Here is an 18,040-nt window from a genome sequence, read left to right on the forward strand (position 1 = left end):
GTTTCAAATAACTACCCGAGCAGCACAAAACATCGGGCCAATGTTGAATCTATAGCGGCCAATGGAGAATCAACAGTGGCTAACCGTTGGCCAACTAATATGTGCCGTTAGTATAACTCTAATAGTCGTCATTTGTCTCAGGTGAGATACTTAGATTTGAAGAGTTAGCATTAATCTAAAGGCGAGTTTTTAGTCAAATTACGATTACAAATATAACGTTGCACGTTACATGATTCAAGTAAAAAAGTGAAATACAATTCTAAATTTAGATCAGGGCATCTCACGTGAGACAAGCTTCAAGTGACAACTATTAATACGAGCCTAAGAGCGTTCCGTCGCGTCGACGCTAACCTTGATATTTCGAGGACCTTGATATTTCGGCGAAGAAGCATTCCCTATTGACGTCCCCGCTATCGATGTGTTCCCGTCGACGCCGCGACGTCTGGATGTGAGCTCACTCTGAAAAAGAAAAAGCGGAGAAGCGAGGAATTAATGAGACGTCATTTTATGCAAACCACCGATCTTCGCTGCCCGGAATGCGTACTTGCAAAGTCACGGTGTATTGTGCGACTCGTCCGAGAATTCTCGTTGTGCGGATGCGCTCGAGGATGCCGAGTTCCGCGGGAGATCGCTTTCTTCTCGCACTCGCTTCGCATCTTCACTCCGTAATGAACAATCGCGACGACGCGGACGAAGCGGACACGACTATCGACAAGTGGTGCGCGCGCGAAGACTGACGCGACGATACTCAGATATTTCGAATTTGAAATGGCGGCATCCGCGACTGCGCATGCTCCGCACCGCCCGCACTTTTTCCGCGCACTCTCCGCACTATTCGGCCTCTTTTCTCGTCTCCTTCCCCGTGCTTGTGCATAAATCTGTTTGTTTAGTTGCACTTTTTATACTGCTTTGTGCTATTTTCAGCTCTTTCTGCTATTCTCAGCTCTTTTATTAGTAAACATTGGCATTGCAAAAACTTCTAGGCAACTTTAGACGCTCCAAAGCGTTTGCAGCTTCAAGTGGATCCTTCTCTTGGAGAGGTTTTTATTGATAACAGTGAGTTGAGAAAAGCTTTTACGCTCTTTCTTGACGAATCTCAAATTTATGTCTACTTTATTTTTCAGATGCGGAAAGAAAGTGCATCAGAGAGCAGCTAAAAAGAACAGGCTTATAGATGAGGGGACGGTGGAACCATCTCTCGCGGCGCGAATGAAACGTCGGAAAAGAAACATGGCAGCCTACAGGAGATCGAAGGGGAATGTTCCGCGACAGTTTCAAATATTACAAAAGCCGAAATCCTGTCCCCGATCTCGGCAACGTGATCGATTTCGATCATCTGGATCGCGTCAGAGTATGTGATATTAGTTAATACGTGTCTTCCAAATTACTTGTAAATGTCGTTTTTAGGTTAGATATGTCAAACCTCAAGTAACAATTGGCGAACAGCTTGAGAATAATTTTGGACTGCAACCCGCAGAAAAATGGAAGATCTACGAATTGCTGGATATTCCTGGTATGCGATTCTACATGCAATATTTGCACAATTGTATCTTGTGAAAATATAACTGTCAATGTTTAATCTTACACTTGCTCGCTTTTGTTTTTGAGGACTCATTTTTATTCGGAATCCGTTCACGTCAAGTGGTCAACGATATTGGATCACAAAATGTCTGAAAGATTATTCCAGAAAGCCCTACAAGCTGAATATAGATGCCCACAATGTTTTGAATAACGACACATGGTGGAACATATGTTTCCAGTAAGGAATGCTATTAAGCTTGATCTATAATGTATTCTTTGCTTCCTATTTCTTATTCTCTGTTTTTTTCTGGCTTTAAACTTAAAATTTGAGTCAGAAAGAAATAAAGAAACAAAAAGCAAAGAGAATATTGTAGATAAAGTTTTAATTTATTGCACTTCAAATTGTGACTTATCACACAATCATATAAAACAGATCTATTTTATAGAAAAAATTAATTTTATAGAATTTATTTTAAATGAAATTTTATAGAAAAAAATAGAGTAACCATGAAGTCACTGAAGTTTTGTGATTTTGCACTCATGTAAGATAAAGCACTTAATTATTGACATCTTCCCTAGTCATTGACACTGTAAAAAATTCTGATTTTTTTTGCAATTAGTATTGCAATTAAACTTCTTACATGCATTCTATGATTCCAAAAGAGAATCTTTTAGAAAAATATTGTAGAAAAAAAATTATCTATTAAATTAAAACATCTATGTAACAAACAGATCTTTATATATGATTTTAAAAAACTCAAATCGATTGAATTTCATTATTTTGTAAACTCTTTAATTTCAACTTTCAAAGTCAAGCACTAATATGTGTGCTGCTACTGAAATTTAAAAAATTTACATGAAATGAAATCAATCATTTTACTCAATCACAAAAATATTAATATAGCCAATTCGCAACAATCAACTTGTGCGATAATTGTCATTGACTAATCATTCCTCCTGATTAGATATGTAAAAGAGCTTCAAATTAATCCTTGTTATCAGTTTAGTTTTTGAGATATAAGATTATAATTGACACTTTGCATGCAGGTCTTCCGAGAGAGCCAGAACTCTCCTACCAAAACTAAGATGGGCGACGCTGGGTTATCACCACAATTGGGACACCAAATTGTATTCCGAGAGCTCCAAGAGCGACATGCCAACGGAGCTGACGGATTTAACATCCGCCCTAGCGAAAGCATTAGGTTTCACCGACTTCAAGGCGGAAGCGGCGATCGTGAATTACTATCGAATGAATTCGACTCTCGCGGGTCACACGGATCACTCGGAGGTGAACGTCGCGGCGCCGCTGTTCTCCGTGAGCTTCGGCCAAACGGCGATTTTCCTCATCGGCGGACCCAAACAAGAGGATCCGGCCGACGCAATGTTTCTACGGAGCGGCGACGTCGTGATAATGTCCGGCAGTTCGCGTCTACGATATCACGGTGTCCCGAAGATTTTAGCGACCTCCGAGCCGCTGCCGTGGAACGACGCTTGTGACGATAATTCGGACGATATCGCGTACGACCGCGACGATTGGCGCAAAGCGCGCATTTACATCGCCGAGGCTAGAATCAATATAAACGCACGGCAGGTTTTGAAACCTGGACAAATTATATTATATTGACATCGTCGTTAAATTCTGTATAAGTCTCTCAGGGTCGATTTTTTAATAGTAAAATTTAAATTCTAGTTAGATGTTCAACAGTAAAAACAATAGAAAAATTAGGTTTAAACTCTATATATATTAGATACTTTAGTAGAACAGAACTTAAACCTTAATCTAAGTTTAATTACTATTGAAAAATTGATTGTCATAATTGAGAACTAATCGACTCTGCTTCTTATAAATTTTTTAATTTTGAGAGAAGTTAAAAGAGCTAATTAGAAATTTAAATTAATTTCTTTTTATAGTAATTTAAACCTTGATTTATGTTTATGTGTATATGTGTGTGTCAACTCTGCTCGACACATCAAATATTTTATTAGAACAAAGTTAAAATTAAAAATAAAATTGAAATCAAGTTTGAGTTACTACTGAAAAGTTGATCCTCAGAATTGAGAATTGATCGACTCTATTTCTTGTAAATTTGTTAATTTTGAGAAGTTAAACTTAAGTTCATTTCTTTCAATAGTAATTTAAATTTAAATCAAAGTTTAGACTATCACTGAAAAATTATCAATAGACAACTGATCAATTTTGTTTCTTGTAAATATGCTGAAAACTACAGAATAGATTTATATAATAAGAAACCAAGTGCTTTTAGTTTCTTATATAAATTTATTCTGTAGTTTTCAACAACAAAAGTTGATTGTCAGAATTGAAAATTGATCGACTCTACTTCTTGTAAATTTGTTAATTTTGAGAAATTAAGCATAAGTTTAAGTTAATTTCTTTCAATAGTAATTTAAATTTAAATCAAAGTTTAGACTATTACTGAAAAATTGTCAATAGACAACTGATCGATTCTGCTTCTTGTAAATATGCTGAAAACTACAGAATAGATTTATATAATAAGAAACCAAATACCAGCAATATGCTTAGTTCCTCATTATATAAATCTATTCTGTATTCCAACAACAATGTCATTATTGTTACGTTATCATTATGTATGTATAATATTTGGTAGACAAACTGCATAATTGACAACGACACTGTTTATTGCTACAAAAATTAAAAAATTTTCGAAAAATCCTACAAGAGAGAAAGATTTACACTACAAGAGAGAGAAAAAGAGAGAGAATATATATGTCTGACAATAAAATCTATTCTTTACATACTTGAAAATGACTAACCTTTTTTCAATCTCGACTCCTGTGGGATTGCTTATCCTCATTTTCGCGAGTATCTTATCGCAGGCTTTCCTGACAATGCCCGACTGCCAGAAATTTTGCATTCTACTTGAAAGAAAAGCACACACGTCCAATATTATCGTCGATTTACCGTCTGTAGATTGAAAGCAATTTTCATTACGTACACTTCTCAGAAGATTTCAAATCGTCGGTCAAATGAGGAGCATCGTCGTGAGATTCTGAGGACATACTTTCGTGCGATCGAAACGAACCCGTGGAAAATTTGAAGTACGCAGAAAATATGGGAGAAATCACAATTGCGGGACATTTGAATCGTCCATGTTTCGCCCAAACAATATTCACTTTTATTTCGTAGCATTGCTGTAAAAAAATGTGTATATATATATATATATATATATATATATATATATATATATATATATAGAGAGAGAGAGAGAGAGAGAGAAACACAGTGAAATTAAATTAAGTGAAAGATTTTTCTCTAATACTCTTTTTATTTTTACTTAAGAAAAACTCAGTCTAATTATTAAAATTACCTTGCATACTTTGATACTTATTCCAAAATATCTTTTATCGATAAAAGTGCCTTTTTAAATTAGAAGCGATTTATAATAAGCATATTATTATCAGCTTATAAACACACTTAGGGCCAATTTTTCAGCAATAATTTAAACTTAGATTTACGTTCACACACTTTATTTTTACAATGAGTTTGATATGTTTAAATAACATTTGAACTTGAATTTAAGTTTAAATCATTATTGAAAAATCGACTATTTTGAAACACTTATTGGATAAAAGAAAGAAAGAGAGTTCACAGAATATATATTAAAAAGAAATATACTAGATATATAAAGAGGAGAAAAATATTTAAAGAAAGACTTTCAAACAGTTCTGCAAACGAATACACGTGTCAGTTGCGCGCCATTGGAATAGTGCGCCACTAGGCACATGATAGCCGAAACTTCCTGTCGCCCGAGTCAGCTGATCAATCCCATTCCTGTCTGCTCCATACAGTGGTCGTGCGAAAATGTCGGGCAAGGATAAATTGCAAATTTTCCCCTCTCGGGGGTAAGTGGCTTGTTTTAACGAATTCGACGCGATCATGGCATGACACACTCGTTCATACGATGCATGCCGTTCGTCATTTATCCTCGAATAATTGTGTTCGGCGGTCGTGCACTGCAGCGCAGTGGGTGTAACCCATGTGTCTTCGACTGTTAACAGAAACACTTTACTTTCTCATTTAAGAATAACACTGTGTATCTCAGCCTTCTGTACCTCTCATTTCATTTGATATTTGCCATTTGCTTTGATTTTCCAGAATGTTTCCCTTGGAATAAAAATGTGTAGATAGTATAAAGAATTTGAATGATTTGGTTGTCTCCTGACTTTAGGTCGTCTCCTATAAATCTTTTGATTAATTCTATACATTTATTTTTCTATTAATTCTATACATTTTTTATCAGGGCGCAGATGTTGATGAAGTCCCGTTTACAAGGAGCACAAAAAGGTCATGGTCTCTTGAAGAAGAAGGCTGACGCCTTGCAGATGCGCTTCAGAATGATTCTGGGGAAGATTATTGAAGTATAATTCCATTATTTCATATATATTCATATTATTTCATATATATTCAACTATATAAATACAGTATTTTCTTAATATTTTTATCGTCTCAATGATATAAAAATATGACTCACGAAAGTCATTAAGATTTTGAAGGAATAAATCTGACAGAAGTATCTTTTTGAGACTAGCTCCTCTGAAATTTTAAAACTAAACTGATATTATTACTTTTATTATGTTAGTTTTATAAATTACTCTTGTAGCAAATTGCACATATATTATTATTCTTTAATTCATGGATGATTCTAAAGAAAATCGTTGAAATATAACTCCATCCATTTCATATATATAAATAGATTATTTTCTTAATATTTGTTATTTTGAATACTATAAAAATGTGTCTCAAGAAAAAAATAATTAAGATTTTAAATGGATAAGTCTGACAGAAACATCTTTCTTAGACTAGCAGTTCCTAAAAATTTTAAGTCACTAACTTCATATCATTATTCTCATATTGCTTTTTTGTATTATTTTTGTTATTACTCTTGTAACAAATTATATATTGTTGTTCCTCAATTCATGGATGATTTTAAAGAAAATCATTGAAGTATAATCCTATTATTTCATGTGATATAACTATAAATAGAATATTCTATTTTCTTCTTAATATCATTTTTGATAATACAAAAATATATCTTAGGAAAAAATTATTGACATTTTAAAAGGACAAATCTGACACACACACAGTGAATAAACATTTTTTCTCAGAATAGCAATTGAAAAAAATTTGAAATTTCAGAGTCGCTAATTCTGATAATTGTATGTGTGTGTATATATATACGTGTATTATTCTTCAGTTCAATTATTTTCAAACTAAAACTTTAATGAACAAATCGATATTATGATATGTATATATCATTATTCCTAAATTGACATTAATATTTTCAGACTAAAACTTTAATGGGTGAAGTGATGAAGGAAGCCGCGTTCTCTCTGGCTGAAGCAAAGTTTGCAACGGGCGACTTCAATCAGGTGGTGCTACAGAACGTGACAAAGGCACAAATCAAGATTCGCTCAAAGAAAGACAACGTCGCCGGCGTGAATCTCCCGGTATTTGAATCGTACCAGGATGGAACAGATACTTACGAGCTGGCCGGCTTGGCCAGAGGTGGTCAGCAATTGGCGAAGCTGAAGAAGAACTACCAGCGGGCGGTAAAACTGCTAGTGGAATTGGCGTCGCTACAAACGAGCTTCGTCACTCTCGACGAGGTGATCAAAATCACGAATCGCCGCGTCAACGCGATCGAGCATGTCATTATTCCGCGAATCGAGAGAACTCTCGCGTACATCATCTCCGAACTCGACGAACTTGAGCGAGAGGAGTTTTATCGGCTGAAGAAGATTCAGGATAAGAAGAAGATTGCCAAGGCAAAGGTACAATCGTCGATAATATGAATCTAGAAGCTAAAGTAACCAACTTTTCATCTGTTTCTTAAATGCATTTAATTTTTTTATATCAATTATAATAGAAATCCTATATAAATTATTATCTATTCATTATAATCAATTTCTTTTGCAATTTTTTTAATTCTATAATATTAAAGCACATAATATTTAACTTTTTATCATCATGAAATTTATAAAAGGTAGAATTAACTAGTCGATTAACATTTTTACTTTTGAGAAGACCAGATAATAATATAATAATACTGTTTATATTAGTCGTACGATAATTTATCGAATGATGTTTGAAATGAAAGATGATTGTATTAATTTTTATATCTGACTTTTTGTTACAGGTTGAGGCGGAGAGAGCGGAAATGATCGCGGCCGGGCACAATTTGGAAGCCGCGAACATGCTCGACGAGGGTGACGAGGACCTGTTGTTTTAAATATTGTAAATAACGCGTTTTAATTAAGATGATGTTAATAGTTGAGAACGAAGCGAACCGTTCCCTTCCCGTTTCGAGCGTACTTTCCGTTATAATGTTGAATCACTGTGCAATAACAGTTCCGATGGTTTGTGCGTTTAGAAAACGTAATAACAGGTAGATTTTTCGAATTGTTTCTTTGTCCAGCAACGCATGCAACACCACCAACACGCATATGTGTACAGTCGGATTTACATAATATATATAATATATGGAAAAATTCAACAGTCACATGTACAAAATCTGAAGAACGCCACACGGTTGCGTTCTTTATGTTGGATGTATAGTCGGTTGATTTTTTCATGCATTTTATATTCCGCGTGAAGACTTACCACGCGACTCTATCCGAATGAATTTTTATCCTGCGTTGTAGTGTATCGTAAAAATCGCTGTTATTGTTCTTGTTTAACGTTTAAACGATTGAATTGTACAGAATTTTTACCATGGGACGCGATTCGAAGGGATAGATAGTGGTATTCATCGCGAATCATTCCGCGGTTTGTATGATGTGAGAGAAGTTGTATGAGATATATCTATAATAATGAGTTACAAGTAAAATAAATATATGTATATATAATTCGAAACTATTGTGTGATCAACTCATAATGATTCTGCAAGTCCAGCTAGCGTCTGACATGAGTCTTCATGAAGTAACGCCTCCAATTCTTCGTCTTCAAACTTTTTCAGTGCGCCAAAGCGTTCTTTATCTTCAACATCAAAATCATTATTTTTGAAGCGTCTAAACCAATCTCTGCATGTTGTTTCCGACAGAGCAAGGTCGCCGTAAGTCTCAACAAGAATTCTGTGTGCTTCAGCTGCAGATTTTTTTTTAATAAAGTAGTGCAGTAAAATTCCTCGCAAATACTCTTTTTTTGACACGAAACTCGACATGTTTAACACTATGAAAAAAAAAAGTTGTTTACACTTCGGCGAAATGACATACACGTAATTTCAAGCTTGCTTATAGTACTTCTTTATAGATATGTTACCATCTTAAACTACACGCACGCAGTTCTGGTAACGCCATCTGTTGGAAAACAGCGAGAACTTATTTAAGGTCCTGATAATTTTTAACATTGATATGAAGATCATGAAGATTATTATGAATAATCATATTATGATATTTGGCACTTCAATATTCCTAAAACATTTCTACAGTATTCAAAGAGATCATATTATTCAGCAGTATCTTTAAAATATTTTTAAAATATTAAGCAAGAACATTCAAGAGAGATATATATAAAATCAATATTTCAAAGTGTTAATCTACTGTTCTTTGTTTACTGGGAATTGTAATATTGATGTATTATTACTGTTATTGGCGTTCAAGAAACACAACGGTTGAGTGAGCGCTCAATGTCATTGGAATATTCTTTCAGAGATCTACTATGTGGATCTAAGAGAATACTTCAATCAAAGACGATAATCACTTAATAATTGCATAACCGTTGCGTTTTCTGAACCCATTGTGACATTGACCTAATGTTACTATTATAACATTGATGTAATGATGTTTACTGAAAAGATTAATTCCCGTCATTTTGATTTCTCTCGTCTTTTCCGGCATTTCATCGATCCTTCCTTCGGATTTTCCTGAAATTAATCCGCCTACCGATGGCTGCGCGGTCATCGTCGATGGCCATGTACGACTGACCCAGTGGTGCATTTTGCCGAACTGGGTCGATCAATATGCGGGGCTTTTCCCATCATACGAGAAGGCGGCGGTGGTTGCGACCCCCGTTCGCCACTCCAAGGGGTGTGTGATGCGCGTGTGGAAATTGCTCCTCTCAGCTTGCGCGGAAAATTCGCGCCGTGTCGACCACCCCGTCGACCGTCAAAGATGTCGTCCGATTGCCTGACGGTCGTGGATGTGCCGGAGGAGCGCTTCGACGAGGCGATCCACCATCTCAAGTGGAACTTCTTCGCCGACGAACCACTCAACAATGCCGTCGGGCTCTGCACCAAGGGCGAGCCGCAGCGCGAGCTCGAGAGACACTGCCTGCTCACCTTGAAGCAAGGCTACTCAAGGATGCTGCTGGATAAGAAGGGAGCGGTACGTAAGCGTTTACCCCGCGAGACGTTCGTACAATTGTCCCCGCGGCGTACATTGGGATCCGAAAAATTGAAATCTCCAGATTCGCAAAATGGAACAATCTGCCAAAACTCGGATACAGAGACACAATCTGCCAAAATACAATCCTCCCAAAATATTAGAAGTCTGCAATTGTCTTGAGAAAATACTTTGTATATATAATATATTTTATAAATATTATATTTATAATATTATGAATTTATATAATATATCAAAATTTGTATAACAGGATAGTGTATCGAAAAATATAGCCTTCCCGAAATAATAATAATCTTTTAGTGCATTGTATTAATCTCTGTATTGTAACTTTTTGAGATAATTGTATGCTTTCAATATTTCGGAAAAGTTGTTGGGAAATTATTTTGATATTCGAATTTCGGAATAATTTTTAGGAAAATTATCTCATTTTTTAATTTAAATACTTTTTCCGGGACAATATATATTCATCATTATATCCCAGAAAAGTAGAATATGCAAAATATTTTCTTTTTACTCATTGTATAGAGCTTCGAAGAATTTTGTGTCGTATTTCTCTTAATCTTTTAATTTATAAATATCTCGAGATACTTCGTGTTTCTCGCATAGTAAAAGCTAACTCTACACGGTTCCTCAGAATATTTTTATTCGGGTGTAGCATGGAACAAAACGTAGTGACAATTTTCTTGTCACATTTATTTGTTTACTTCAATATTATCCAATCTGATATCTTGAAAATAGGATTATTAATATTTCAGTTATATTTATTATATTATATATATATATATATATATATATATATATGTATAATGTAAATATAATTAATGTAAATATAACGTAAATATATATGAATATATATATTTTTTTTCCACACACACATATATACTTATATCTAACTTATATTTTTTATTTATTTAATTTTTTATTTAATTTTATTTAATTTTTATTTTATTTTATTTTACTTCAATTTTTTTCTATTTTTAATTTTTTTTTATTTCTTAAATTTTATTATTTAATTTTTATTTAATTATTTTTATTTTCATTTATTTTCACCAACTTTTTAAACATTACTGTTTTTCAAGTGTACATGTTTTTCGTTTTTTCGTTATAACTTTTTTCAACTTTATTAAATCGTAAAAATATCAATGGATTTATAGTCCTCGATGTTTTTTACATCGATTGAAAAAAAGGATTAAATTTAAATTATTTTTCTAAAAATTATAAGCAAATGAAAATGTGCTGGAGATAAGAATTATTCATGTTTAGTTTTACTAAACTTTTTGATGTTTGGGGTTCCAAGGTTAATATGTTTCTCTGTTGCTTACTTATTATTAGTCCAACTGTGTTTTGTATATAAAGGGCAAACATTATAATCAGCTTCCTCTTATCAGATAGCGGGTATGGCACTAAATGGCATATTGAAGAAGGGCGAACGCGAGGAGGCAGAACGGCGCCTCGCCGAGTTGAACGACAAAAAATTCAGGACCATCTTCGGATTGCTTTACAAAGTAAACGAGAAGGTCGACCTGTTCGCCAAGTACAACGTCGACGAGCTGTTCGAGTGCCGGATCCTCAGCGTGGACGAGAATCATCGCGGTAAAGGCCTGGCGAACATCCTAATGGCGGACTGCGTGGAAACCGCGAAGAACGCCGGTTTCAAGGTTCTTTCTCACGAGATTTGCTTATTCACGTATGCGGGGGTGTCTCTGCTCGACAACGCCGAGGCGTTCCGAAAGTACAGAGGGCGAACTTTCGCACTTATCGATTTTATCGACATTATAAAAAAGGAGGAAGAAAAAACAAAAACGTACAGAGAAAGAGAGAGAGAGAGAGAGAGAGAGAGAGAGAGAGAGAGAGAGAAAGGGAGGAGAAGAGAGAGAAAGATTGAGAGAGAGAGAATGTTTCCTCCTTTATTTTTATTTCGTTAATTTAAGATTGTGACGCGTCGGCATAATCACTGAGGTGTAATAACGCGCATATGTATGTGTATATGTACAGCACACTGTCCTTTTGTTTCAGCATGCCCTTCGATTAATATGCATGGAGTGATTTTCGTTTATCGAAGTCACTGATCACAGTGCACTTCCGTTACTTTCCCTCAGAAAGGTACTCATATCGCACGCTGCCCTTTCTTCGCGCGACAACGGGGCGGATCGAGATGGACAAATTCTTGATACATCTTTATTTCGGACGCCACAGCAATTTAAGAACGCATCGACACGTGTCAACATTCACCAATTGGCTCCCATTTATTTATTAAACGCAACTCTTCGGTAAACATCGACTAATAGTAACATTACGTCGATGTTACAATTTCCCATTCGACAATATAACTATTATATAACACATTCATTATATTATTGAGTAGAAAATTATAATATTAATGTTATATATTAATAGTTGATGTCTACTGAGATTATATCGATGTTATAATTTTCCACTTAACAATGTAAGTGCGATATAACACTTGTTGTATGTAACAGTTACAAAATGTTAAGTGAGAAATTATAATATTAATGTAATGTTATTCTTGATGGCGTTTATTGGAGCTCGTGTTTTTTAATCATCAAACACAGGAAATTGGGAAAGTTACTATTTAAAAATAACTTGTTACCATGACTGTTAATTATTTTTAAAAATAACTCATTAAAAGTTACAAGTTGTTACAACTTCTGTTACTTGATTTTAATAGAGAAAATAACGGAATTTAATTAATAAAGAAAATAACGGAAATTGTTAGTAATGTAATGTTTCCGTAACGAAAAAAAATTTTAATAAAATTTGGCAATTTATAATTGCCAAGCTGTTACTAAAAAAATGTAATGGTAACGACGTTACTATAACAAAACCCCTATAATAAAACAAGTCACAGCGACATCACAATAGACTCACGACAAAGATTATGAGTCCACTGTGATGTCACCGTAACTTGTTTTGTTATAGGGATAGTAACGCGCTATATTCATAGCACTGGCGAAACCATTTCCTTCTCTTCACTCTTTTTTACCTTCAGGATTAAAATCAACTAAACAGCAATTTTTGTTTCTGAAGGTAATAAATGATTTCTTTCAAACGACGACAAAAGTCACTATCGTGTCGATTCGCCCCTTTGCGCCGTCTTATACGCGAATAATATCATATCAGCGACTCTCGTACAAGACGAAGAACAATCTCGTTTGTACTTACCTTGCAGATATTCAAGGCCGACGCGACCGGCGTATATTCGCAGAGGGTCTGCTTGAAACACGGCTTCCAGGTGGAGGCGGAGATCCCGTATACGGAGCTGGATGAATCTATTAGACCAGCGCCGCCTCATCAGGCGCTCAAGCTGATGGTAAAGCTACTGGATTGAAGCTAAATGAGGAGAAATTTCGAATCGAGGCTCTGAGAACAGAAAGATGGATCAAGCCGCGCCGATTCACCACAAGTCTCGGGGGAAACGGAATCTAAAGTTTTTCGAGAGCATACTTGAATGTTATTTCATTGTGCTCTCTAAATTTCTTCGAGTTAAATCTTACTCGAAAAGTAGAGCGACAATAGAGTTATTCACGAAGCCTAGTGGTTTTTTACTCGCGCAGAGTGAATTTTTCAATTCAAGTGATATTTTTATTCGAAACTGAAGTGAAACCGACATGTTCCACAAGAGAATTAAGTCACTCTAATCAATTAACCAGTTAGCTGTATTGCTCTCTTTTAAAAGTGTGTACCTAAATTGTGTTGCATGACGAGTATACTCGTTATAACGCTAAAAATTGCCTTAACCAGTTAGCTGTGTTGCTCTCTTTTAAAAGTGTATACCTAAATTGTGTTACATGACGAGTATACTCGTCATAACGCTAAAAATTGCCATTTCTTCATGACAAGTATGCTCGTCATACACAGCTAACTGGTTAAACCATTCACCTATGTGGACTAAAATCACTCGTCATCGGTCAATCCTCACTCGTTTTCAGTGATATTTTACTCGAAGAAATTAAGAAAGAAATCTCAACATTTCTTCAAGTAAAATTCCAGTGGGAATATTAAATGACAGCAGTCATTTAAAATCGAATGGTTTTCCACTTATACAAAGTTTTCTACTCTGAATCTCGAATAAATATTTTCACTCGAAATTGAAAAGTGAGGAAATCTCATGTACTCTATCGTAACAAGACAAAATCATTTTAATGGATGAAACCATTCAATCGTATAAATTAAGATGCATCCTAAGTTTGAGTGAAACATTCATTCTTGCGTTTCCAAATGGCGGTACTCTCATTATCGCTTTGAGTGATTTTTCACTCGTTTGCAATATTTCACTCCAAGAATTTTAGAGAGCACTCTCAAAATTTCCTCGTATAAAATCCCAGTAAGAAAGTAGACGGACAGCCGAGTCATTTAAAACCGACTGACTTTTCACTCATACAGAGTGAATTGTTCTACTCTGAATCGTCGAGTAAATACTTCTACTCGAAATTGAAAAGTGATTCCGATGTGCTCCACCGTAACAGGAACAAATTCACTCTAATCGATTGTAACAATCTTTTATATGGATTATGAATCCATTTCAAGTTTGAATGAAACATTCATTCTAGCGATTTCGAGTGAATATTTTCGCAATCGCTTTGAGTGAATTTTCATTCGATGTGAATGCGACTTCACTCCAAGAAATTTAGAGAATACAGTCCGTCGTTCGATCGCGTGATATCATATTGGTGTTAAAGCGATACACACGCTAATTAATTAACTAATATTACTAAACTATACCGTACAAAAAAAGATTCGAAGAATGGCGTTGTGCATGTTTTAAAGACACACGGTCAGGCAGCGAAAAAAAATCGCACTTTTATTACATTACATATCCAGTATCTAATAAGAAAATTATATTTTAAGAATTATGAAGTAATAGTACTGATGCCCGGATATGATCCTGGACATTCTTATTTGTTTTGGTCTTAAAATATAAATATTTAAATGTTCAACATAAAATATATGCATAAGTATTGAGTACATTCCATGTCTTGAAAGTTTAAATATTTAAAGACCAAAATAATAAGAATGTCCAAGATTAGGTACATATCCAGGAATTGTGGTACCTTTTCCTTACTGAAAAAAATGAATTCTCTTATCGGATATTGATATGTCTTGAAACTTATTGCAAAAGAAAAAAAGTATTGCAAATTTTTTTCACTGATTAAACCGCCGAACCGGGCTTCTCGATCCGCTTGGTGTTCTTCGGCATTTCGGTTAAACCGAGGCGAAGCATGAGAGAGAGCGCAAAGTAGATAAGTACATAATGTGTGTATCGTCGTATGACAATAACAGCTCTCTGTCTAATGTGTATGTCTCTCGGGTGTGCCGCGAGAAAAGCGCGGCGATGCCCGCTCATAGAGTAGGGATGTGCGATTTTGCGATATATAGCAAGCATTGCGATTTTCTTTTCTTGAATCGCAATGCTATACATAATGTGACTCTTATCGCAAAATCACTCGTTATTTTAATTAAATATTTATGCATATATCGTGCGACACATAATCCATGATACTTTACACTATCTAATCCAAATTTATACACTTAGAGGCATGATGGGATTATGCCATTGACAGCCTTAAAATGTTAAATTGCATAATTTCTTTATATATATATATATATATATATATATATATATATGATTTTTATATATTTTTTATATATGTTTCAGAAGATTGAAAGAATACTACACTCTCTTAATATTGATTGTCATTAATATTTTAATAAAAAAGGTAGTCTTATTGTTTCATGGGAAAAATATCAATAAATAATTATAATTAATTAAACGTGCAATAATACATCTTTATATATATATATATATTGCATGTCTTAATAAGACACTTTTAAAAACGTTTTAAAATTAATGATTTGATAAAAAACAAGTTTTGTAAAATGTCTCCCATTTTGCCCCGCATAGAAAGCATAATGAAATTAAGTCATGTAAAGTAAAATCATTTAACTTCATTATACTTTCATTTTTAAGTATTCTTTCACAGTAAAATTTGTGTTTTCTTATAGTGGACATTTTAAGTAATATTTTGATGCAATACGAAAAGAGAGTTGATTTTATTTAATTTTTAATATATTTAACATTTATTTAAATATTTATTTAAATACGACTCCCATCATACCCTACACTGAGAGAAAATTATAGTTGCTTTCGGTGTTAACAATACTCTTCTGTAATTTTAGCCACAAAAATAATTATAAAAACTATTGTTTTAGTAAGTGTTATTAAGAAAGATAGTTCTTCTAGTTATTTTTGTTGTTAAAATCACAAAAAAGTATAGTTGATGCCGAAAGTAACTATAATTATTCTCTCAGTGTAGGTTCCCTTATGATTAAAAACCGCGTCAGCGATTTAAAATTATATTTGCGATACAAAATTGCGATGCGATCGTATTCATCGATGTATCGTATTCATCGCGATTCTTAAAAGAGATCGCATCGCGATGCACAATTTCATAAATCGCACGTCCCTGTCATAGAGTCGTATTTATTCGTAATAAGAGAAAAGAAAAGCAAAGCAAGAAAAAAAAACATATGTATCGGGCAATTCACCCGTAGCACGTTTCGCAAATGTCTCCGAGGTCGGAGGTTACTGCCCCGCCCGTTGTTAGTGCGTAAATGTTTTGAACGAGGTGTCGTTGTTAAAGAAACAAAGAGAAACATTCGTATACCACGCCGAGGGGTCCGCTGAAAGTTTACTGGGTGTCTACCAACGCGGACTCCCCGTCCTGTTCTGCATTTCAACGCGAGATTCGTTTAATCGACACGGCCAAACGCTCCGTGGTGCAAAGAGGAAGCAAAGAAAAAAAAGAACGGAGATATACGAGGTATACTTCTGGAATCGCGTGTTACATGTCGCGAGGAAGAGAGATATAGCAACTGATCGCCGCGCGAGAGATATTAGGTACCGGTGACAATAGTTTCTCCGATCAGAAGGAAAGAAGAAAAAATGTCAAATGTTGTAGCTTGACATTTCGCTACTTTAACTCGACACCCGATATATATCGTGTCCTCTTCTCCGGAGTGGACAACAGTGTTATGTTGCGATGAAAAATTCGATATTGTCTTCTTGTATCGAGTGACCATCGATACCAGTGCTGGGATTCTGTAACTCGTTATTGGAGTTAACGATAGTTTCGTTATCGTTGCGCAGCTTTTCTACGGTATATAAAAGCTTGAAGTTAACTCCAATAACGAGTTACAGAATCCCAGCACAGCTCGCGAAGTAACGTCGTTATCGTCACAAATTACTTCTTTTCAATAACGGCTTGGTAACGACGTTACTTTTTTCTGTCAAAGATGATAACGGTAACTGGAAATGTGCAAACTATTCGAATTTAATCAACTGAAATTCGGTTCGATTCAAATCCCTATGATTCGAATCCGAATCGAAAATATTCGAATACGGATCGCGCACATTAGCATTAACGAAGTACTATTAAGTGGATTGAAGAGTCAGATTGCCTGAAAATCGTGCTTGTTCTTTTACAATTTTTTATAATAAACTGAATGAATATGCGAAAGTATTATTTTGACATATATTTATACAACATATAAAGAAAAGATATAATTTTGATGATCAAATACTCAATATAAGTGTATATGGTATATGCAGTTAAAATATATTTCGTTTTTCTTTTCAAGGTACCTGAATTTTAGGTAGAAAATTTCCGTAAGTTTATTATCGTAAGCTTATTTCCGTAAGCTCGTTACCATATAAACCACTACAATAGAAATTGAGTAAAAGTTAACAAAATTGCAAGTATCTTAATGGAATATTATTAAATTTTCTGTTCTTTTTAAAAAAATTAATATTTCAAAATTCACGAGTTTGTCAATGGTTCACACGATAACGACAAGCTTACGGAAATGTTCTATCTAAAATTCAGCTTAATTAAACCACCGAGAGTCGAGATATTACTGCAAAATGACGACCTTGAAAAAAAAATGAAATATATTTTAACTGCATGCACCATATATACACTTATATTGAGTATTTGATCATCAAAATTATATTTTTCTTCTCTTTACATGTTGTATAAATACATGTCAAAATAACACTTTCGCATATTCTTTCAGTTTGTTATAAAAAATTGTGAAAAAACAAGCACGATTTTCAAGCAAT

At 34.5% G+C, this 18,040-nt stretch overlaps 5 protein-coding genes across 6 annotated transcripts in view; 3 read left to right on the forward strand and 2 right to left on the reverse strand.

Moving 5' to 3' along the window:
* Positions 1–724, reverse strand: part of LOC116850999 (activating transcription factor 3) — a 73,022-nt gene extending 72,298 nt beyond the window's left edge. For both annotated transcript variants that reach the window (XM_032829950.1, XM_032829947.1), the window contains exons 1-2: positions 545–724; positions 352–459 (exon numbers count right to left, since the gene is read on the reverse strand). The gene's annotated coding sequence lies outside the window, so the exon portion shown is untranslated. The remainder of the gene's footprint in view (positions 1–351; positions 460–544) is intronic.
* A 199-nt stretch (positions 725–923) lies between these two features.
* LOC116850998 (nucleic acid dioxygenase ALKBH1) lies at positions 924–4,298 on the forward strand. The gene is made up of 5 exons (XM_032829944.1): positions 924–1,056; positions 1,125–1,351; positions 1,408–1,513; positions 1,609–1,759; positions 2,569–4,298. Exons 2-5 carry the CDS (start codon positions 1,259–1,261, stop codon positions 3,143–3,145), a joined length of 927 nt encoding a protein of 308 aa, XP_032685835.1. The 5' UTR covers positions 924–1,056; positions 1,125–1,258; the 3' UTR covers positions 3,146–4,298.
* Positions 4,299–4,863: 565 nt separating this feature from the next.
* LOC116851001 lies at positions 4,864–5,810 on the reverse strand. The gene is made up of 2 exons (XM_032829953.1): positions 5,614–5,810; positions 4,864–5,549 (listed from the first exon to the last, which is right to left on the reverse strand). Exons 1-2 carry the CDS (start codon positions 5,618–5,620, stop codon positions 5,203–5,205), a joined length of 354 nt encoding a protein of 117 aa, XP_032685844.1. The 5' UTR covers positions 5,621–5,810; the 3' UTR covers positions 4,864–5,202.
* Positions 5,273–8,413, forward strand: LOC116851000 (V-type proton ATPase subunit D). The gene is made up of 4 exons (XM_032829952.1): positions 5,273–5,403; positions 5,802–5,919; positions 6,847–7,332; positions 7,698–8,413. Exons 1-4 carry the CDS (start codon positions 5,363–5,365, stop codon positions 7,788–7,790), a joined length of 738 nt encoding a protein of 245 aa, XP_032685843.1. The 5' UTR covers positions 5,273–5,362; the 3' UTR covers positions 7,791–8,413.
* A 1,141-nt stretch (positions 8,414–9,554) lies between these two features.
* Positions 9,555–17,414, forward strand: LOC116851032 (dopamine N-acetyltransferase). Its single transcript, XM_032830023.1, has 3 exons — positions 9,555–9,882; positions 11,289–11,558; positions 13,091–17,414. The coding sequence occupies exons 1-3, from the start codon at positions 9,670–9,672 to the stop codon at positions 13,247–13,249; spliced, it is 642 nt and encodes a 213-aa protein (XP_032685914.1). The 5' UTR covers positions 9,555–9,669; the 3' UTR covers positions 13,250–17,414.
* The last annotated feature ends 626 nt before the right edge of the window (positions 17,415–18,040 follow it).

Source organism: Odontomachus brunneus, unplaced genomic scaffold (assembly GCF_010583005.1).
Source record: "Odontomachus brunneus isolate Ranch 3 - 2012 unplaced genomic scaffold, Obru_v1 Obru_scaffold_164, whole genome shotgun sequence".
Taxonomy (NCBI): domain Eukaryota; kingdom Metazoa; phylum Arthropoda; class Insecta; order Hymenoptera; family Formicidae; genus Odontomachus; species Odontomachus brunneus.